This window comes from Marmota marmota, unplaced genomic scaffold, assembly GCF_001458135.2.
Source record: "Marmota marmota marmota unplaced genomic scaffold, marMar, whole genome shotgun sequence".
In the NCBI taxonomy this organism is placed as follows: domain Eukaryota; kingdom Metazoa; phylum Chordata; class Mammalia; order Rodentia; family Sciuridae; genus Marmota; species Marmota marmota.
Genome location: NW_026000283.1, coordinates 7,219,068 through 7,243,089, shown reverse-complemented (window position 1 = coordinate 7,243,089; position 24,022 = coordinate 7,219,068). Strand labels below are relative to the sequence as shown.

At 36.8% G+C, this 24,022-nt stretch overlaps 1 protein-coding gene across 3 annotated transcripts in view; it reads left to right on the top strand.

The window, feature by feature from the left end:
• Gria3 (glutamate ionotropic receptor AMPA type subunit 3) overlaps positions 1-24,022 on the top strand; it is a 269,270-nt gene that overhangs the window by 184,633 nt on the left and 60,615 nt on the right. For all 3 annotated transcript variants that reach the window (XR_007344989.1, XM_048797096.1, XM_048797097.1), the window contains 4 exons: positions 2,495-2,599; positions 3,488-3,595; positions 5,454-5,660; positions 16,755-17,131. Coding sequence is in view for 2 of the 3 variants with exons in the window: in XM_048797096.1 (XP_048653053.1) it covers positions 2,495-2,599; positions 3,488-3,595; positions 5,454-5,660; positions 16,755-17,131 (797 nt within the window). In the remaining variant the exon portion in view is untranslated. The remainder of the gene's footprint in view (positions 1-2,494; positions 2,600-3,487; positions 3,596-5,453; positions 5,661-16,754; positions 17,132-24,022) is intronic.

Here is a 24,022-nt window from a genome sequence, read left to right as displayed (position 1 = left end):
CCAAAGAGTCTCAAAAGCATCAACATTTCCCAAAAGTAGACAGTGCTTCAATAAAATTGCACTATTCAGGAGGTCTGCAAGTGAATCTAGTCTGAAGTATTAAATGTTTTATTGCATTAAAAGAAATCTCTTTTTACTTGAGTTAATTAAAAGTGAGAATGCATTATGCAAAAACATCCCTCATTGTGACTAGCACATAGTTATTTCTCAATAAATCATTCTCTTCCTTGAAAGAAATCTGGCAAACAAAATCATTGCCTGATAGAGGACCCTAAGGGGCCTGTTTAAATGAATATATAAGCATGCCACTCATTCAGTAAATATTTGTTAAGCACCTATGACTATGTATCAGGCTTAATATTAGTATGCAAACTTGAAAAGAAAGGAGGGGAGCTCACATTTAAATTGTTAATATGTAAACAAATTCTTTAAAATATCTTAAAGCCACTGGCTTTTGCACAATCTACTGAGATATCTATCACAGAGTCTAAGTCATTTGAATACAAATTTATGGAACACCTGCTGTATCTCAGGCACTGTCTTAGTTGCTGAGAACAGGAAAAAAGAATGACTGTCATCTTGGGGTACTTCCTATCTAGGAGGGGAGCCAGAAATACATGGGTGATTAAATTAAGTTCTATGCAGGGTGCTATGGATTAAAGAAGGGATCCCACATGGTGGGAAAGTATAACTGACATTGAATACCAGACCACCAAACATTTGACTCATGAGGTCTGGAATGTTTTAGACAAAACTTCAACTGAACAATTCATAAATCCCATGCAGATAAGCTGAATCTTTAGAAATATACAATTTTCAATGAAACTTAAAGCCCATGGTATTTTTCAGTAATGAAAGATTTTCTTAGTAAGTTTCTTTGCCATTGCCTCTGCCCTGCCTAACTCCTCTCCTACAATTTAGATGCTCAAAATGGAATATAAAGAGTTCATCATGCATTGCAATATTTGTCACTCCTACTCTAACTGAAAAACTAATTTCTATTTCGACAAAGTTCCTCTTCTTTAACCAGAAGTGTAACGTCACCCTTTTCTGCAGGCACAGGTTGACAATAGTGCTTAGGTTTGTTGCGTCAGATAGGCATTCATCTTGCTTCCAATTACTCACATTATAGCACTTCTCTTTCAGCAAGAATTCCATAAACTCCTACCAGTAAGCAAGCTCCCTTCCCTTTAAAAAAAATGCTCCCTAATATTTGAGATCAATTTTCCCTTCTGCAGCACAAACCTATTATCACCTTCTTAGCAGTTTCTCATTTTCTCTAAATGAGGGGGGAAGTTATTCCATCCTTTTATCCTGAGAAAATGAAACAGATTCTCTTTCTTTAAAGCAAAGTTTTGACCCTTACTCATGAGATGAATAATGCAAGTGGTTAACAGTAATGACTCATTATCTATAAAGGGTCTTTCATCCAGTGTCCCCATACCATAAAAACAACTAAGGAACTCTCTTCATTTAATAGGAGTGGCCTCTTATTAGTTCAAAATAATGGGGCTGGGGTTATGGTTCAATGGCAGAGCGCTTACCTAACATGTGTGAAGCACTGGGTTCAATCCTCAGCACCACATATAAATAAATAAATAATAAGGTCCATTGACAACTGAAAAAACTTTTAAAAAATAACGTGCTCAGGCCAAGGAAATATTGTAGCTTAAACAAAATGTGCATTTGACATCCCAAGCAGGAGTTCATATTTCTAATACCTATGATTTTCTGGTGCCTCATATTCTTGAACCCCTAGACTTAACAATGGTCATAGGTTAAATAAGAAGAAAAGCTTATTCCTGACACTGTATAACTGGTAAATATATAACCCTTAGAAACAACTAAATTCATTTTAATAATAATTAATATAGTCAGCATGTATAGCAATGCTTACTATGTGCCAGACACTGATCTAAGCATTACATATGCATAACTCATTTAACCCTCCCAACAACTACTAAGATTTCCCATTTTACAGATTAGGACACTGAGGTTTAAAAAAAGCATTAAGAAATGTGCCCCTGAATCATCCAGTTAGTAAGTTGTGGTGCTAGATGAATTCAAGGTTTTCAAAGTCCATGTTATTGAAACAAAACTTTATTCAGATATTGGAAATACTAAGATAAGATACAGTCATCAGACTCAAGGAACTCATGATTTAGAAGAATGCATTAACCTAGTTCAGGGAGTAGCCTGAAGAGTATTCATAAGAGGAAGGGACTAATGGAAATGTCAAGTCCTTGAAAAACTGGTGGTAGAGGTCTCACTCACTCACACCCACACCAAGCTTTATAACTAAAAGCCATACTGAGAAAATACTGCATAGGAATTGAAGATCTGTATAGACTTGATCTGGTGAATACAGCACAATGACTCAAGATAGAAATTCTCTAAGATTTCAAAATTTGTCAGTGGACCTCATCCCAGAGACCTATAAGGCAATAAGGCAGTGGTACTTTAAATTTTCGTACTTTTTTTTTCTTTTTGCCAGGTGCAAGTACAAGGAATGACTGGAAATATCCAATTTGACACTTATGGACGTAGGACAAATTATACCATTGATGTGTATGAAATGAAAGTCACTGGCTCTCGAAAAGTAAGTAACCAAAACAGACATCCAGAGAAAAAGTCTCTTAGAAGGTGACACTAGTCAGATGCAAAGAAATAGGTGTTAGGAAACAGACACAAAACAAACTCCCACACATCATTTTTGCCCTTCCATTCCATGAGGAGTATAGATAAAATGCACACGTTGCTTTGTAATCAGAATGATACTTTTATTCATTTTAAAAGGAGGATTTCACTCTGAGGCTGGTCCTGTAAAAGTGATGAACTCACAAGTTATTAACAGCTTCCTACAATAAAGGGTCAGAATCACAAATTTCATAGCATGTTTTTATTTAAACAGAAACTTCCAAAGTACATATGGTCTCAGGAAAAATAGTAATAATAGAAAACTGGGTTTCCTTCTATTTTTCCAACTCACCTACCAAAAGGATTCTGGAAAAGTACCTTTCTCTATAGCTGAACTTTACATGATCAATTTGCTTCTATCTTACTAATAGTTGAACTGGGCAGGAAGCAGGAATTTAGTAGATATTTAATAAAACCTCAGAATATAAAATATTTAGCATCATGTCTAAAAGATAATCACTGATTTCCCATCCCTACCTTCCAGCTTTCCTATGATTTGAAACAAAGGATTTTTCTGCTACAGGAATTTAAAGGGGGGTAAGGCCAATTATCCTACAATGGGATAAATTATGTCATATAATATCAGAGTGAGATGGAGATGGAAACCCCCAGGACAGTACATCTGTGCATCTGTGTTGGAGTCCTTGTAGGACAGAGGAAAACAGGACATCAGACCTTGTAAAAGTCAAGCTACTAAAAAAAAGTTTCATTTTACAATAGCACTTGAACTTCATGCAGTACTTTTTGAGTGAAAAACAGGCATCCAGGTCAAATGTCTGCTCTGTTGTAGGCTGGCTACTGGAATGAATATGAAAGATTTGTACCCTTCTCAGATCAACAAATCAGCAATGACAGTGCATCATCAGAGAACCGTACCATAGTTGTGACTACCATTCTGGTAAGTGTGAACAAAGAATAGGTAGGCTTTCTGTACAGTAAGACATCTGCTTCCTATAAAGTATCATTTAGCCAATGGAAAAAAATGTAAAGAGTTCAAGTAGTGAAAACTTCCAACAGGGCAGATCAGGAAACCCTCACAGTATTTTTGCCAGGATGATGACTAGCATGCAATTTTTAAAAAGAAAGAATAAAAATAATTCAGAACAAGTTCAGATATCATTCAACTCCTTTGCCCTATCACACTCCCATAGGACTGATGCTTCATCTGGACTTGAAATCTAATTCTTCATTGTGGGGGAGGCAGCATTGTATAGACCAGAGAGTACATTGGGATTCTAATATTAGAACTCTTGCTAACCTCTGTAATCGTGCAAGTCACAACTTCTCTAAGCTTCAGGTTGTTGTTGTTTTTTAATACAAATAATAGGTATAATAGCAATCTCCTACCCATGTAATAAGACCATTTCAAAGCATAATTCACCACATTAAAGTTTTCCACAATGAGCTGGGGCTGTAGCTCAGCAGTAGAGCACTTGCCTAGCATGTGTGAGGCACTGGGTTCGATCCTCAGCACCACATAAAAATAAATAAATAAATAAATAAATAAAGGGTTCTGGGGTTGTGGCTCAGTGATATAGCACTTGCCTCACATGTATGAGGCACTGGGTTCGATCTCAGCACCACATAAAAATAAGTAAATAAAGATATTGTGTCCATCTACAACTAAAAAAAAAATCTAAAAAAATTAAGTAAAGGTATTGTGTCCATCTACAACTAAAAACAAATTATTTTTTTTAAAAAGTTTTTCACAACATTCAAAACACTATTAAGATGATGTGAGATAGTAGAAGGGAGATCACTGGAGTAGAGGAAGGGGACTGATTGATTGAGGGGGAGGGAGAAGGGATGACAAAAGGGAGGAACAGTGGAATGAAATTGACCAAACTATGCTATGTACATGTGTGAGCATACCACAGTGAATTTCACCTTTGTGTGTGTGTGTGTGTGTGTGTGTGTATAAAGCACTAATTTTAAAAACTCTAAATAAATAGAAGGAAGACCAGTAGAGTAGAGGAAGGGTATGGGAAGGGAGGACAGGAGGGAAAAAGGAAGTACTGGGGACTAACATGGAGCAAATTATATTCCATGTTATATGATTACATCAAAATGAGCCCAAATATTATGTATAATATGCTAATAAAACATGTGAGATAGTATTCTTGATTAATTTTAAAATGTTTTTCCTAAAAGCTGGCTTGTTTTCATTAGAAACCTGGGTTAGAAACAAGTATGGCACTAGGTATGAAAGTCTAATTAGCTGAATATAGACTTGGCTGAAGTTGAGCTTTCATTTAAACATATATATCAAATACTCACTTTGTCCTAGGTACTGTACTAGGCCCTGTGAATAGAAAAATGAATAAGCCATAGACCCTCATCTTCCAAAGATCACAGTATGTTCCTATGACTTGGCCCATATGAATGTGGTTCCTACCTGATAAATCCTGAGAAATCAAAGGAAGTTCACTTTCATGTAACTAAGGGAGATACCTCCGCCCAATTTGACTAAATCAAAGACTTTACCAGTGAAAACTAGTCCTTCTTTCAAACTCTCAAAAAGAACTTTAATCTTTCTCTACTTCCTTAAATCATTAGTTAAGGACTCCAAGGAATATGTGACCCAATGAATAGTCAATTGAGGCTCTTCTGCTTATTAAGTGGGAAAAAAAAAGAAGAAAGCCCTTTTTCACACACCAAATCTCAAAAGCTACAGAGGGAAAAAATCATTATTACATTTACCATGTCTTAGAAAAATGTATAGGAGTAATCATTTGATCTCCTTTTTGTATCCAAAGGAATCACCATATGTAATGTATAAGAAAAATCATGAGCAACTGGAAGGAAATGAACGATATGAAGGCTATTGTGTAGATTTAGCCTATGAAATAGCCAAGCATGTAAGAATCAAATACAAATTGTCTATTGTTGGTGATGGGAAATATGGCGCAAGGGATCCTGAAACTAAAATATGGAACGGCATGGTTGGAGAACTTGTCTATGGGGTAAGTATTTTTCAACTCTGTTTGCATTAAACTCTAAATCTCCTATCTTTTTTCTTAATTGAAAAGTATAATCTCCAATTGCAACATTTTTGCAACTGTTTAGCTTTCATAAAATCTGTAAGAAGAATGTTTTCTTCTAAAGTTGAAGTCTGGCTGTGGATATACCCAGTGGTAAGAGCAGTTGCCCAGCATGTATGAGGCACTGGGTTTAATCCTCAGGACCACAAAAAACATAGTTGAAGTCTGTAAAGGTAGTTCATCAAAAGTAATCTTTTGGGTAACAAGATTATTCTACTAAAAGAAAAGTAGAATTGGGGAATTTTATTTGGCAACATTAAGCACGACCTGCCCTCTATTGAAAATCTATTCCTTCTGTGTTCCCTATCTCAGACAGCAGAATCACTCAACCACGTAGTTGCCTAAGCAACTTTGCCTAAGCAACTCCACCAGCTTTCCTCATCATTCCCTTCATATCTGGTCAGTAACCATATATGAATTGCTTTTTTCTTTTTCTTTTCTCTTTGTTTCTTTTTATTTATTTATTTACTTACTTACTTATTTTTGGTGTGTGTATGTGTGGTAGGGATTGAACCCAGGGACACCAACCCTAACCCTTTTATTTTTATTTTGAGACACGATCTTGCTAATTTGCTTACGGCCTTGGTAAGTTGCTGAGGCTGGCTTTGAACTTGTAATCTTCCTGCCTCAGCCTCCTAAGCAGCTGGGATTACAGGTGTACATCACTGTACCAAGTTGAATTCTCATTTTAAATCTCTCAAATCTAAATGCATCCTTCATCCCCCACTATCATCACATTAGCTAAGATTTTTCACTGATTGTCAGTCACTTAACTGTTACCCTTGCCTCTGTTTTTATAAATCAGATTTCCACATTATTATAATTTCTTACCTTAAAAATCAGAATAAAACTCATATTCTTTAGCATGGAAAATAAGGCATTTCATAGTCTAGCACCCACCTACCTCTCTAGCTTCATCTTTTACACTTTCCCCTTCACACATTCCAGCTGTAGCAAAGTATGTGCTGTTCTCTTCATATACTTGAGCTCTACTCAGGGTATATCTGGAAATACATTTGCCTCTCTTCAATCAGCTACCACCAGCTACTCATCCTCTAGAACTCAGAGATGATACCTTTTTCAGGAAGCCTTCCCTAATCTGACCTATGCACCTGCAGTTTGGGTTAGGTGTCCCTAATTTTTGTTTCCTTATAGTACTTTTTGTATTCATATAGTACTTCTAAACTTGTACTGTAATGATCAACTTTTAAGTTTACCTGTCCTACTAGACTATGAACTTTTTAAGGACATAAGACATATCTTTTGCATTTCAATATCCCAGAGCCTGGAGCATAGAATTTAAATAAATACTTGAATGAATGAACAGAATGTCTCTACCAAGTGTTTGGCCTAGGGCCAAGTGCAAAAGAATACTGATAATTAAAGCTTTTTAGAGGGGCACAGTGGTATCCTCAGAGCTCCTCAGTGACTTAGTTTTAAATGGTTTTAGCCTCTGATTGGAATCTTAGGCAGCCCAATGAGGCATTCAGAGATAAGCAAAACTGGGCACAAGAACTGCCCATTAGGTAAACAAGTCACTAGGGAACTAATGCAATTGCAGGCAGAGGCAATGATTGGTCCCTATATAGACAACACCTAAGGAAAAGACAAAGGAATATAACGGGTAGGTAATACTAAGTCCTAGCTGATTTGAAGCAAACATATAGGTTATCTATAGGACTGAGGTTTAGGAAAAGGACTTGGTGCTTGAGATGGGAACCAATGAGAATAAGGTGTAGCTCTCCAATCATAAAAGAATACTGGGGTCACTAAGTCTTTGGAACAGCCCTTTGGGAAGAAGTACAAAGGCAAAAGCTCATTTCTAAAAATAAGGGCACAGAAAGGGATCTAAGATTTAAAATGAGACTGGGCCCCAGTAATCAAAACTGGGGCACCATCCTCTAGCCATATAAGCAGCAAGGCAAACTGATCCTCAGTCTCCATCTATGGGGCTGGAACCAATCATGTCTAAAGCCAAGGTTGGTCCTAAGAACTGGCACAAGACTGAGTTATAGATGAAATCCAAGTGATCCAATGAGTGAAAAAGAGAAAATCTAATTCCAGAGAGAGCTGAACAAGGGGCAAATCACCTGACATGATTTCTGAGGACCCTGAGAAGCTATGAGCCATCTTGACACACCTCTAACCTCTCACTTTACAATTTAGTAATAAGGACTTCTCTTTCTGGTTCTTCTCCCCAATACTCAAGATCCAAGAGGTCTTTCCTTGCTTAGAGTTCACCCTTGCACTTAGTACATTCCCTGCTACATAGTAAAAAGTCACTTTTTCTTTTAATGAATGAATAGCTGGCAAAAGTGATGCCTGGGAAACAATCATGTATCATCATCATCATCATCATCATCATCATCATCATCATCTACCAATTATTACATATTTATTTGTTGCCAGATACTATGGTAAGAACTTTACAGACACTATGTAAGTTAATCCTCATAATGCACCTCTGAGGAAAGTGCCTTTATTAACCTCCTTCTACATGTGAGAGAATTAAGGCTGAGAGTGAAGTCACATGCACAAAACCAAACAGCCTGTAGTGACTATTTTAGTTGGTCAGGCTGTTGTAATAAAATAGCTTAGAGTAGTGCCTTAAAAACAACAGATACATTTTTTTACAATTCTGGAGACTTGAAAGTTCAAAATCAAGGCAGATTTCTTTGTCTGGTGAGAGTCCACTTTCTGGCTCATAGATGGCACCTTCTTACTGTGTTCTTACATGGTGAAAAGAGTGAAAGGTCTCTTAAGCATCTTTTCTAGGGGTATTGATTTAATTCATGAGCTCTCTGCCCCATGCCCTAATAAATTCCTAGACCCCATTTTCTAATAACATCACCTTAGGGGTTAGAATTTCAACATGTGAATGGAGAGGACACAAACATTCTGATCATAGCAATGACATAATGATTTGAACCCTGAACTTTTATTATGAAGGACGTGTGCTTTAACCATTATATGATAATGTCCAATAGCCAAAGTGTTGTCTCAGACCTATCTCATCCTAAAAGACACTTGAAAATTATTTAAAAAGGCATTTGGTGTCTTAGCCATTCTGGAGAGACTTTTTTTGGCCATAGCAGATGGCAAAAAATTTAGGGTGTCAGTTTCCACTGGCCCCAGGGTACCTGAGTTTCATGAGTTCTACCAGCTCATCAAAACTAAATGGCCAGAGCTCACTGGTATCTCAAAAGAAACCTGTCACACTCTGTAAATAGATCAGAGGCCTTCTAGCATTGAGCAAGACGTTATACACAGTAATGTAGAGCAAAGCAGATTTTCTGACATTGTCTAGACAAAGACCAGCTTTCTCAGTGGGTTTTGATTTCTCCTCTGGCATGTCCTCTGTGCTACACTCATTTAATCTACACATATTTCTTCTTTTTCCCAATTCATCTACTTGTCAGTGAGGGAGCTTGAGAATTACAGAGGCTTTTATTTGTTTAGTCATTCACATGCCACCTCTTCACTTTTGAAAAGGTAAAAATTCTGGAGGAAACTTCCAATCTTTTCTCTCCAGTTCTTTCTAATAAAGACAGAAATGTCCTCCTCCTTCCCTGATACGGAACAAGTCTCTGATGCTTTCTGGGATTATAACACAAGGCAAATTCAGAGAAGTGACAGCAAACCAAGCCATTGGAGTCAACAGACAAATTCTACTTTCCTTTAAAACCTGTGGCTCTGAAAAATAGATATTCATATCATGCTTGGAGTGAGCTTTCTGTTAGGGAGGATGATCTCATAATCTAAATGTGTCTTCATCCTCATTTAGAAGTTTTAATCTTTTGGCATTGGGAAATTTTCAACTTCTCTATCAATGATAGAAAGGGAGAAACATGAAAACACAGGGTTTCATTTCTGGCAGGACTGACCTCTTGTGGCTTGCAAGTTATTTAAGAAGAAGAAGGGCAGAAAGCCCCTGATGATTTCTCAGACTGCTTAATGAGCAAAAGGATGGAGAATAGGGAACTATTTCTTTCAGTGAACATAAAAACTACACAGATAGGCATTGCTTTATCCTTAGGGTATTTCCTCTTATGCTTTTAGTATGTAAAACAGATCAGAGCAGGAAAAATGAAGGAAGCTTTGCAAAAGACATTTCGGTATCTGCCATAAAGTCTCAAGAAAGATTGAAAATGAATTAAATTTGTTAAAGAATAAAGAAGTCAATCAGCCTCTTCTCAGATGATTCCTAAATAGGCTTTTTTTTCCCTCTAAACCAATTCAAATCAAAGTCAATGTTGGGGCACCTTGTATCTCTAAGAAGGCTATTTTTGAAACAAATGTCAGTAGGACACAATGTATCCCATTATGTAAGCCCTTCAGAACACTATGGACTTGAAACTGTCCACCTGCTTTTAGCAGTTTTGATTTTGAGCTGCATGTCTGTAACACTGCCACATGGTAATTGTCCCAGCTCAAATGACTTACAGACCACAAGGTTTTATGGCTCCCAAATAGCAAGTGTTTTAAGAAGGCATTTTTAAAGAGCATTTTGTTGCTAGCAGGGCTCTTAAACTTCCTTTAGCCTAACTTTTCATTCACTTTACACATGACTATGGGGACAAGTCAAGAATGGACGTTAGACTTGCATATTGGGCAAACTAGGAAATTAAAGCCTGATGGAAGACAGGGAAATTTTGACAAGATCACAAAATAATGTGGCCTGGAAACTCAGGTTTCATGACTCCTGGTCTAGTGCTCTGTCAACCAGGTCACACTGGCTGCATTCACTAAACTTGTCAAATTATGGGAACATTGATGAGATATCAATCAGAGACAGTATCCCTGCCTGGCCTTGGGGGGCTTATAATCTAGATGGATCAAGAAATTTTCTATCCAAGATGCCCATTATTTATCTCTGACCTCTATGATAAAGTAATACAAACATCTGTTTATCATTTAAAATAGTTGAAAACCCAAAGTAGATATATGGGGTTTCTACCCTTAGAGAGGAGATATGACCTAACAAAAAACAAAGGCAGGAAAAGAAATTGTGGCTGTATCTAATTAAGAAGACACCTCCCAGTAAGGAGCTGCCATATTCCCTGTGTTCTTAGCACCTAGAACTAAGAATAAAATGGAGGGATGTTGCTTTTGGAAAGACCAGACTGCCCTGATTGGTTCCTCCGACTTACAAGTTAGCAGTGAGCTTAAGGATGGAGAAAGGGTTGAGAGAGTGGTTGATTTCAGGTCACATTTCCTGGGTGTCCCCAGACTCCTTCACACTCCCAGAACAAATGGCAATTCTACAGATACTATTTGTACTGACATTTCTCTGCCTACAAGAAATTATCTCTTAGGTTGTCACCATCCTAAGATAGATTCATTTGCCATTAAAAAAGGCAGAAAGTCGATCTGTCATTCCAGCTAAAAGGCAGAGAAGCAAGGGTCCAGTAACAGATACCATATATTCTCTTCTATTCTTCAGGCAATGACACTGGGCTTTGGCAGAAGGGCTGATGATTTGATAAAAGTTCCCCTCCCCTTCAAATGATGCATATTAACCCAGGAAGGAGTATTAATGACACATGGAAACCTGCCATTCTGAGCAGAGAGGATGGGAAAATATTTCCTACCAAATTTTGTCTCACAGGGCCTTCATCCAGCTCCAGGGAAATTTTTTTATCTTCACTTTGTCTTTAACTCTCTTAGCTCTCCAAGGACAAGAAGTCCTTATCAATAGATCCAGACTGGGACATCTGATGTGGATAAAGAAATGAGGAGATCCTGTTGTGATGCTGCTTTTTATTGCACAGATTTAAATAGACCTCATCCCTTTCTCCAGATCTCAATCACAAACAGTAAATATCCCATAGAGTACAAGCCAATGAAGCAGTTTAAGTCCTATGTCCTAACACACAATAATTATATTCCTATTGTCTAGCTTGATTCTACCCCACTCCGTTTTCTAACACATTTAAAGTTTCCAAAGGAAAATATCTGCCAAAGCCACTCAAGTCTTACGGTTGATACAGGGAGAAGGGATCAGGTCAGGCCTGCTTTTTCTCTTGGATAATATATAATACTTTATGCATCACATATCAATACATTCTCTATACCCTCTCTGTGTCTTCTCCCTTGCTTTCAGAAAGCTCTTTAAAATGGTGGCTGGCAAGCTGCTGTTCATGCAAAGTCTCCAGATGGGTTACAAATTTCATATCAGATAGTCAGATGAAAATACTTTAAGACATAACAACCTTCCGGCTCAAAGAATTTTTTAAATTATATTTAAACTCAGTGTCATCTCTGCCTAAAATCCATTAGATTCTTAAGTGCATCATCCCTATACATATAAGTTTGCGGATTTTTAAGTTTTGGGACATTTACAACTTTAGCAACCCACCTATGAAAAGAATTATAAACCCCCTCAAGCTAAATCCCCTCCAATAATGCAGTTGCTTTAGGTTTGCCACTGGTAAGTGGAAAAATCAAACCTAATTTAGTGTGTTTACCAAGCCCACACAGCCACTCTTAAGCCACTTGATTAAAATCCTTTAAGTTGTCAAGATGCAAGCAAAAACACCAGCAAACTCTTACCCTGGGCTCTTACCATTTGCTGGTTTTTGTCTGTCAACTGGAGTACCCTTATGCCACCTACTTTACCCACCTAGGTTTCTGAAAATGGCTCACCTACTGCTGCTACCAGCACAAGCAAAGGCTTGAGAACAAAAGGCTACTAGAATGGTTCAGAACACCACAAATGAGGCACTTCATTCCTTCAGTAGCTCCCTTCCCTTCTATTGGTTGAGACCTCTACCTGCTTGTCAATATCCCTTTGTCTTTTTCCATATATAGGTCTTTTTTGAGGGTCTTTAAGGATCAATAATGGGAAATTCTCATTTTAGAGCCAGGTCCACAACCATGAGGTTTAACTGAGCACGAATTTAATGTCATTCTTCATTGAGGGAACAACAGCCAGCAAAAAATAGAGAAGCTCCACCTTTTTTGAAAAAAGTTCCTCAGAAAGAAATAATTCAGAAAAGGTAGCCAGGCTGAGGAAAAAAGGCTAGTGCCTGAGAGGAGCAGATTCTTCCAGTTGTCTTATGTGATTTCAAAAGTACTTCAGATTAGGAATGGCCTCCTTTGGGAATCTACTCTTTTGCAGAGTATTTCTGGAAACCAGACAACAGAAAGTCATACTTGTCTGTCTGACCACCTCTTGTTAGTATTTAGCAGTGCTTGCCTCATGGTAGAGGCTTTGGTTACTCAGTTTTTTTTCTTTTAAATTGGGTCAAGATTCTCAAACTCCCCTGCATCCCTGTTTTAAAAAAGAAAGAAAGAAAGCTCAATTCCTTTAAATTCAAAGTGATTTTGTCACACAAATACCCCCCTTAATTCTTCCTTCCAAAACAAAAAAAAAAGCAATTTCTCCTCAAACTATCTCTTAGACTTACAAAATTTAAAAAAAAACTAGTTAAATTAAGTAATTAAATTCAAATGAGATCAAATGGGAAGTGATACTAGAAAGGTATCTGCATGTTCTGAGCAGGAGGCAGAGACATGTTGGCAAGGAGAAGAGGTGGCTTTATCTATGAATTCTCTTGGCATGACAAGACTCTTTCTAGCTGATTCAGACTCTCCCTGCCAAAAATCCCTGCTAGCTTTCTGGCCAATTCCATTCTCCTCAACAGCCTTTGTTCCTATGACCAGGTGTAGCCCCAGACAAAATAGATAAAATAGGTAAAATTTGTCTTTGGCTTCCATCCATTCAGCAATGTGGAACTACCACTAAAGGAGGTCCAAGAAGTTCCCAGAGAGGGGGACCTCAATCCAGGATGAGTGGGGTTCTTGACAAATGTCACAGAAATGAATTTAAGGGCACATCAGTTAAAGGCACAGACAGATTTATTTAGGAAAGCAATGATACATTCAAGGGAGAAGGTAGGCCATCTCGACAGTGAGAAACTATTGGATAAAGTAAGGAATACACATTCAAGGGAGAAAGCAGGTCATCTCAACAATGAGAAGCAACCCCTTGATGTGAGGTATTAATTTTATAGAGGGACAGTAGCTAGGGGCTGGACTAGAGGTGGAGTCAGGGCAGAATTAACACAATTTCATACTAGTTTTCCTAGTGTTTATGCATTGCCCTCACATCGTGCTACTTTCTGCAGGCAAGGACTTGGACTGGGTGGCATGAGAATCACTTGTTTTGCATTCCAATAGTTCATGGGCATTTCCGGCATTCCAAAGGTTCATGGGCATTTCTTTTGAAACTTTGTATATCTTTCTGTATCCCCAAATTCCTATCTTAGAACTGAATATTAAGGATTCAGCTGCAGTGAGATGAGAGTAGAAGCCATAGATGATAATACTGAGGGGTTGAAGGAAGGTGGTTAATGACAGAACTGTAAAGGGTCTTTCTTATTTGAAAAATCTTCATTGATAATCTCCTAAACCAGGTACCATAAACAGACTCTGGAGGTATAAAGAATACCTTGATTGAGTGAACAGAACTAGGAAGAAAAGCCAGAGAAGCAACAATCATAGAGTTAGGGAAACCTGTAGTCTTTAGTATCAGGGCGGAAAGAAAAAAGGACATATAGTGAAAAAGGTCAATGATGTCACAGGAGCAGTTGATGTCCAAGGGAAGTCTTTGAATTTGGTAACCAAGTATATAATTCAAGAAATAATTTCAGTAAATTGGAGGAGTGGGAAGTTAAATCTCATAGGTAAGAAGAAGAAAATGACATTGAAATTCAAAGGCAGTAAAGGTGTATTTATGCAAGAACATTGGTAGTAACAGGAAGAGATATAATATGGTTATGAGGGTAGCAGGATCTAAAGATGGGCAGAGTGGTTTTTGTTTGTTAGTAAACAGAAATACCTGAGTATATGACTTTGAATGAGATAAATCAATGATTTTCAAATCACTGTAACTATTATAGTAACTTAGAAGCTGACTGAGTCCCATCCCTAGAGATTCTGATTCCATACGTGTTAGGTATGAGTTGAGCATTAGTATTTCTAACAAGTTCCCAGGTGAAAATTTTGGCTATAATCCAAGGACCATATTTTGAGAACCACTGAGATAGATGAATGGACAAGGATTAATTAAAGATGTAAAAGAGATAATAGATGGAACTAGGCTTAAAGAAGACAGAAGAATATGAGAGGCCTGGAATAAGTGGATTAAATCTTAGCAAGAATGTTACTTTCTATGACATGGAAATTCACAGAAGGAATGGATTAAGCTTCAGCAATATGTTGAGGAGAAGAGGAACACTGAGGTGGCATAAAGAAAGAAGCAACATCATTCACAGAGGCAGTAAGACTGATAAGAATTAGGAAGTGGGAAAGGTCTGAAATACGCATCATTCACAAACTTAGAGAAGAATCTACTTTGAGATCATAGGTGATGGGTTTAATTTCAGAAAAGGTAAGTTTGAAATGGTGGCAAGCCACAAGATAGATGGTCAATAGGCTGTTGGCTTTGATAAACACATGCTTTCTGAAACTTCTACTAGGATATAAAGGATGTAGGATGTCCTCCATGCAGGTAAGTATTTTTTTAAATCTGTTTTGTTTGCTTTGTTCACCAGTCCATTCACAGCACCTAGAACAGTGCTTGACACAGAATAGGCATTCAAATATGCATTGGAATGAACCTAAGGGGGTTTTGCTGAGTTGATAACTGCAGGTTTCTAATCCCAGCTGTTCAGCATTTCAGTTTCTCCATCTCTAACATGGGAATGCTAATTATACTAAGCTCAAGGTTTCTGTGAGAAGTAAATAAGATATGTATAAGGTACTTAGCACAGTGTCATACCAAGTAATCACCCCAAAATGAGTTAGCTATTTATCATCTGCATTTTCCCTTAAATTAAGGACTATTGCTCAACTGATTTGAATTACCATATATAATTCAAATCAGTAAAACTTCACTTCTTTGAACACATACTCTATCTCAGAGCTTTTCATTCTTTCCCCATCTCTCCCCTCTGGTACATAGGGGGACATACTATATTTATCATAGAAAAAAAATTGATCAAAATTGGTGTTTTCACTTTATATCTGATATATCATCTCCAAGCCTTTTCTTCATTGGAATCCTTTTTTTTCCATGTGTCATTTTAAGGCCAGGTTTATTACCAAAACCTACTATTGTTGTAAAGGAACAGTTGTGGAAAAAAGAGAAATAAGTGCAGAAATTACTAGTGCCTCTTTTCCTGGGATTAATATAAAAACGTGGCTTACTTTTGCCTGAGATAATTATGCAATGCACTGCTGACATTTATTTTATTGATCTGATACAAGTGAGTGCAATACTGATATTCATCATTATAAAATATAGCTCAGTATATAAATTAATATGTATTATAATAACTGTTTTATCCATGTCATTGCCCATGAAGAGTTCTTTCATGTTTTCATACATCATATTCAAAAATCAACAACTTTTTAAGACATCTACAGTTTTTCAGTTTAAAATCTGTTGCAATGATAGATATAAAAATAGAAGACTCAGTCCCTGCTTTCAAAGAATCTGTTTTAATAGACATGCTGTCAAAAAATAATTCAAGAATAATATAACATAGCAAACACTCAAGAATTAAACTGAATGCTATGACCCTGTGTTGCTCCACATGGCATAAGGAAAGCAAATATAAATATAGTCTATTCTGCTTGCTCAACAAAAGTTTCTAGTCAACTGAGGGAGATAAGACTGTAAAAAATATTTAAAATAAGAAAATAAGAGTTAAACAGGGATAGGTCATAAGGGAATACAAGTTTAGTTGCAAGGTAGCAAAAACAAATTAGGGGAAAAATGGAGTTAGTTATCTAAGCTAATATGTCTCAGGACAACAGACCAGTTCCCATGCCTTAATTTACCATCAAGTTAAAACTTATGAAATGCTATTACTTTTCTAACATAAGCATTGATAAGTGAATTAGTTGTATCAATGTAAGATTTTATGTTTCCACCAAAGAATTATATTAGGTAGCAAATGACTGAATGAAAGACTGTCTCTAAAAGTTACATACATATTTGTTTTTCAGAGAGCTGATATAGCTGTTGCTCCACTTACAATAACATTGGTCCGTGAAGAAGTCATCGATTTTTCAAAGCCGTTTATGAGCCTAGGCATCTCCATCATGATAAAGAAGCCTCAGAAATCAAAACCAGGCGTATTCTCATTTCTAGACCCACTGGCTTATGAAATCTGGATGTGCATTGTCTTCGCTTACATTGGAGTCAGTGTAGTTCTTTTCCTAGTCAGCAGATTCAGCCCTTATGAATGGCACTTGGAAGACAACAATGAAGAACCTCGTGATCCACAAAGCCCTCCTGACCCTCCTAATGAATTTGGAATATTTAACAGCCTTTGGTTTTCCTTGGGTGCCTTTATGCAGCAAGGATGTGATATTTCTCCAAGGTTTGTTTCCATGTCATACCCAACGCCCCCTTGCATTTTATGACCAGACTCCATTCATGTGCATCTGGTATTCATTCATCTCAACTCCAGATTTCTTTCCTCTAACATTCCATCCAGTGACAAACTATCATCAAGCCATTGTGTTTGCTTGCGTCCATGAAGTGTGTCATTGGTGTTGCTTTGAATGTCTGTCATGCATTTCTATGGTATTGCATATTTATATACACATGTTATAGCAAACATCTGAACTCCAGATAAAGGTAACCTTGCCAACTAATATTAATATTATTCAGATAAAGTGAATACTAAATCTTGATCAAATGGACATGGTTTCCTCATTAATTCAGCTAAAACATTTTCTCATTTGTCAAGAGATTGAATCTAGACAAAGTACGCAAGATAGAGCTCTCTTTAAAACCCTTTCCACCTTCCTTTTCACTGTCTTCTTTTTATTTTGCTCTCAGATATCCTTGAACTATCCACTGTCATATCTCACCCAAGTTTCCTAGCTAAAACTATAAAACTTCTCAAAGAAAACAGAAGTAAATCAGTGTGACCTTGGAATGGACAGAGTTCTCACATAGAGACCAAAAAGCACAGTTGATTAAAAATTCAATAAATTTCATCAAAATCCAAAAATTTCAAAAGATACCATTAATAAAAGGAAAAATCAAGTCACAGAAAGAAATTATTATCAAATCATATATCTGATAAAAGAATTATATCTACAACATATAGCAATCTGCTGCAAATCAATAAAAAAAGACAACCCAATTTTTAAAATGGATGAAAGATTTGAGAAGACAATCCCCATAAGAAGATGCATAAATGGTTAATGAAAAGATGCTCAATATCATTGGTCATTAGGGAACTGCAAACTAAAACCACAATGAGATCCCTTACACCTCCTCCAGAATGGCTACAATCAAAAAGACAGACAATAATATCAAGTGGTGACAAGGATGTGGAACAACTATAATATAGGGAATTTGGTTTAGAATATAAAGACTTAGAAGGTCTTTACCCAGTTTTTCTAGCATACTTCTTTTTTAGATTATCCACTCAGAGCACAGAACATTAAAAATTAAGCTTGGCAGTAAAACTTACTGGTAACCCTCTCAAGCAGCTTTTTTGAATAGCCTGTGTGGGCCAAAACTCGTACATCCCAATCATACATTTTCTGCCACCCTCAATCTGCTTGGTCAAATTCTCCAATTGTTTCACCTCCTATTCCTTTTGTCTACAGAATGTGTATCATTTTGCAATATTATCTGGGAGTTCATTTGGCTTGATATTCTCTTTTTAAATTTTTTTCGAAACATTCACTTCAAGAAAAAGTGGTTAAGCACACCTGGATTCAATCTCTGGTACAAAAAAAGAAAGAGACTAAAGTTTCTGAATGATTCTCTAATTGAAATACTTTTAACATGGCTGGTGCTCTGTTTTGAGACAATGCTAGAGTCATCAAGGTTGAAGATCTTACTGGTTTCTGTAAGTGAATTTTCAAAATTAAATTTGTGTTGTCCTCACTAGAGTGCTGCATAATACTCAAACAGATTTTGTTTTGTTTTGTTTTCTTTTTAGTACCAGTGATTGAACTCAGGGGCAATAAACCACTGAGCTACATCCCCAGACCTATTTTTTTATTTTATTTAGATACAGGGTCTCACTGAGTTGCTTAGTGCCTTGCCATTGCTGAGGCTGGCTTTGAACTCTCGATCCTCCTGCTTCAGCCTCCCGAGCTTCTGGGATTACAGGTGTGCACCACCACGCCTGGCTCAAACCAGTTTCTTCAAAAGCCATTTTTGGAAGTATTTATGCATATTGGTTTAAGCAATAACTCCAAGATTCCAAGATGATGACCTGAAAATGACATGTTGGAGCAGTTTTTTTTTTTAATTTTGTAGAAGAATTGAAACATCAAATATTGTTTTCAAGGTACAGAGTTTTAATATCATTCCTCATATTGTCATATAGGGCAATGGCTTTCAAAATTTTTGACTGGTAACCCACAATAAGAAATTTTTCCAGGGCTGGGGTTGTGGCTCAGTGGTAGCGTGCTCACCTAGCATGCGTGAGGCACTGGGTTCAATCCTCAGCACCACATAAAAATAAAGACAATAAAGTCCATCAACAACTAAAAACAGATTTTTAAAAGAAATTTTCCATCATGACTCAATACACATTTATGTATATAACAAAAGTTCCAACAAACATTAGCCTTACAGTGTATCACACACTCATATTTTCTATTTTTTTAAATGCTGGTCACAACTCAGCCCAGCAATAGGGGACACAGCCTACAGAATAACACTTGTCTAAAGTAACAAGTATTATCCTAATTGTACTTTCAAGTGATAAATTATTACCTTTACAAGCTCTATATTTTCTACCTTATGGGTGATCCCTCCTCTGATAGTCTTTTGTGTCCTTCAAAAAATTATATCTTTAAGCTTTTTAATAAAATATTATTCTATTTATTATATACCAGTAAGAAACATGTTTCTCCTTGTCTTGAGAGCTCTATTGATTATATATTTGGGCTTAGTCGTATAACAGCAAAGCCCACTATAATGTGTTTCTCTATTAACAGATTTTAAAATCCCTGATAATAACATAGTTGCACTCTGAGATTTGTGGTTGCCTTGACTGCAAACACCAGCATTATACATTATTTCCATTTAATGGTCACATTTGGAATGCAGGCTCTCCAGAAAGCCCAGAATGTGAGCATACATTGTACACTCTGACTTTTCTCAAAATGGAAGCAATTCACATTTAAAGTAGAATTAACAAGTATTAGAGCAGGCAGAAAGGTCAGAGAGAAATTAGTCCAACGCCTGCCATTTACTAGGGACAAACCAACAACCTTCACTGAACTCCCATTGTGTATGGGCACTTTACCTACATTATCATCTGGATCAAAATCCTCAAAACACTACCACAGGGTGAGAACATTGTATTTATTTTTAAATTGAAGAAAGTGACACAGATTAAATAATGTACCTGATCACACAGTTAATGGCAGAGCCAGATTCAAGCCTAGCTCCAATTCTAAAACCCTTGCTCTTTCTACTTCACACTGCTTTTCTCATATCACAGACAGAGGATTAGTATCCAGAGAAAAGACATGATGGAGCTGAGTACAGTGGTGCACGCCTGTAATCCCAGTAACTCAGGAGGCTGAGGCAAGAGGATTGCAAATTTAAGGCCAGCCTGAGCAAATTAGCAAGATCCTGTCTCAAATTTATAAATAAATAAATAAAAAGGACTAGGATGTAACTCAGGGGTGGAGTGCCCTAGGTTCAATCCCCAGTACCTATCCCCTCAAAAAAACAAGACGTGACCATGATGGAACCCAAAGTCATGGAGGGAGGGTCTAATAGCTGGCAGTACAATTATTTTCACAACAGTACACTGCCTTCCACTGTGCACCTGAAAGCACGTTGCTTGTTCTATTCCTTCCCTCATGCTCAAAGCCGTTTTCCAGTCTCCCAGCCCCTGAAGAAACTCTGCCTTTGCCCTAGTGTTAATGAAAGTAGGTAGAGAACATTCAAAATACTGTTGAGCATGTGTTCACTTGAAGTAAAAGACTGCAAAATCAGCAATAAGACATCATGAGGAAAAATGCTGGCATCATTCCATTTCCATCAAATAAAGTTATTGACAGTTACTTAGGAGATTCAAGAGACTGCATCAATATTAGGTTTGATATTTGAACTACTCTAATTGGTCAGAGTAAATTATTTTGTTCTACATAAAGCTGGAGGCTGAGTCAACTTTAGAGAAAGTAATCAATGTAATAATCTGAGGTTATATCCACATACAAACTGACTTGCTGGGGGCACTCAGGAGAAGATGTGACCAGATTCAATGTAACCCTCTTCCCTGAGCAAGAGATAGAGAGATAGGCAGTGAGTGCAGCCAGATGGAAGGAGCATAGTGGTTAAGCATGTGGGCGTGAAGTTAGTTTCAGCAGATTCACAATCTGCTTAGCAGTTGTGTAACCTGGAGCAAATTACTAAACCTTACTAAGCTTCAGTTCCTCATCAGTAAAATGGAAAGCACAATGTAAGAACTCTATAAATGTTACCTGTCATTATTATTAAATTGGCTTCATCTAATCATTCTAGTTCCACAAGTACTAAAACATAATATTGCATTTTTAATTGAGTTCCTAAAACTCCTCAGGAATACAAGTGAAATATTGGTCAGTATCAAATTGCAGGTCTCTGATGAAAAATAACCAGCAACATTTCTTCTTGGTCCCCAATATCCTTCATTAAGGATTATACTCCTGGAAAATAATTTGATTGTATTGTTCCACAATACATTACAGATATTGACAGGAGGTTGCATTTTTCAAATATGAAATTGATTCCCTTTGTTAAACTTTGATAGAACCACTTAAGCAGTCCAGAGTCCAAGTCCAGGTAAATACTCCCCCTGCTGACTTTCTTGGAGCTGCAGAGACATCTGAGGGCTATCTATATTGAAGAGATGAGGGTTGGGGTAGGTTTTTACAGGAAAAAAAAAATGGAAAGAACAGACTAACTAGAACCTGATTAATTACTGTATTCAGATTCTTATAGAAGTATTACTTCCCATTAAGTTTTCTTTTTTTCTTTATTTGCTGTTTTCCTGGGAAGTTGAACCCAGGGGTGCTTTACCAGTGAGCTTCATCCTCAGTCGTTTTTATATTTCAAATAGTAAGTATCTCCCTAAGTTGTCAAGTGTCTTGCTAAACTGCAGAGGCTGACCTCAAACTTGCAATCCTCCTGCCTCAGCCTCCCAAGTTGCTGATATTACAAGCATATGTCACCATGCCCAGGTCCTATCGAGTTTCCAAGATATTAATTTGTAGAAGTAGGCAGGAAATCTGTTCAGGTTATACATAGATCCTCCACAGATAGTCTCCTTTAAAATGGAAAGTATGTCTGAAACAAATCTTTTCCTGTCATTTTCAAAGTTCTGCTGATAGTTAATGTGCTGGGGTTGCAAGTATGTGTATGGTTCAGAGGAGCCAATGTTTAAAATGCACCTTTGACCATTAGATAAGAACAGCTCTTATAATAGGAACCACTTATAAAATAAACATGTCACTGGAGATATTAGAAAATAAAATAAAATAAAATGGAAAGTATGTGCAGAGTAATACATAACATGAAGTGTATAATGAATGGGATCAAAGACAACAGGAATTTTTTTGGCCCCATTTAAGCAATATCCTTTCCTCCACTGATATATCACCACTCTCTGCATCCTACTGCAAATTCACTTCAAAGCAGTAGTGATGTGGCAATAAATTAGTGATGTAATAGCAGGATTTTTATTAGAACTATTTCACAACTTTCCTGGCTGAAAGCTGTAGCTTTCTGTCTTTGGGACATGGTTACTTATTTCTATCAGAGAAGACTATGAGCCAAAGAGTGATTCTGCACATTTTTTACAAATGTGTCACAGACCCAGCATTGAATGGAATGTAGAAATGATACATATTTGGAAAAAGAAGGGGGAAAAAGAATGATAAAGAGTTTGTACAAAGGAGAAGCAGTTTTTAGTTCCAGCTCTTCATCTTGTAAAGCTAGTAAAGTGCAGATTACAAAATTTACTTACAGGAGGAAGGTTAGAGCACATAGCTCACTTTTATTATCATGTTAGATGTCATAAAACACATTTTATTACTAACTCAAACTCCAGTTTCTTAACAATTACAGATAACAAGAACATTGTATATTATCTGATATGTATATTTTGCAATGTTTTATATTCTATTTTCTTTTGTTACTAATTTACTTTCATTAACTTCACAACTCCTCTTACATTTTTTTTCAAAAGGCATTATATACGCCTATGGTGCATTTATAAATACTAAATGTACAGAATTTTACAGTCATTTCATTATGCTAACCTTGAAATCTATCTTGTGCAACAAAACTATTTGAAATGAATGTTAAACATTTGCAGCTACATTAGTGGAAAGAAAGGAATTGGAAAATGACAGGTCTTTTTAACTCAACTATAAAGTCTTGTCTTGTTTTAATAGGTCCTTTATAAAATGTGATGGGGTTGACCCATCAGTCACTTTTTATATAGCCTCCATGTGAAATGTGGTTTTAAGTGGCTATAGTTTCACTAATGAGAAAGGGGAAATGTAAAAATGCTTATGGAGCTTCTTCCCTGTGGCTTCCCCTTCACATTTTGTTAGTGAAAACATTTAAGCATTCATGTCAAACAAAAGAAGAAAGTGGTAGAAAATCTGCCAAATCTTTTGTCAAAGTTACTACTGTCTTCAGAGGATAATGTTGAATGTAACCTTGTACATTCCACTCTGATTCCACAGAAGCTCCTTGTTGAGGTTTGTAAAATTATTATACCATTTCTATGTGGATACTCACCCAAAATCTCCATGCACATAAGTACAGTCATCCCTTGGTACCAGGGATTGGTTCCAGGATCCCCTACGGATACCGAAACCCACAGATGCTCAAGTCTCTTATACAAAGTGGCATAGTATTTTCATATTACTTATGCACATCCTCCCATATACTTTAAATCATCACTAGATTACATATAGTACCTAATATAATGTAAATGGTATGCAAATAGTTGCTATACTCTATTGCTTAGGGAATAATGACAAGAAAAAATTCTGTACACGTTCAGTACAGAGGCAATTTTTTTAGTATTTTTGATCTTCAGCTGGTTGAGTCTGTGAATGAGGAACCTGAGGATATGGAGGGACTGGCTGTATATTACCCACATAATTACCAAAGTCAATACCAGGTAGACAAGATGACATGAAAATGACCATTTTGCATTTAGGTTTATTTTCAGTCGTGTCAACAACCAATCTCAGCTGAGTCATTCAGATCAACCACATGATAATCT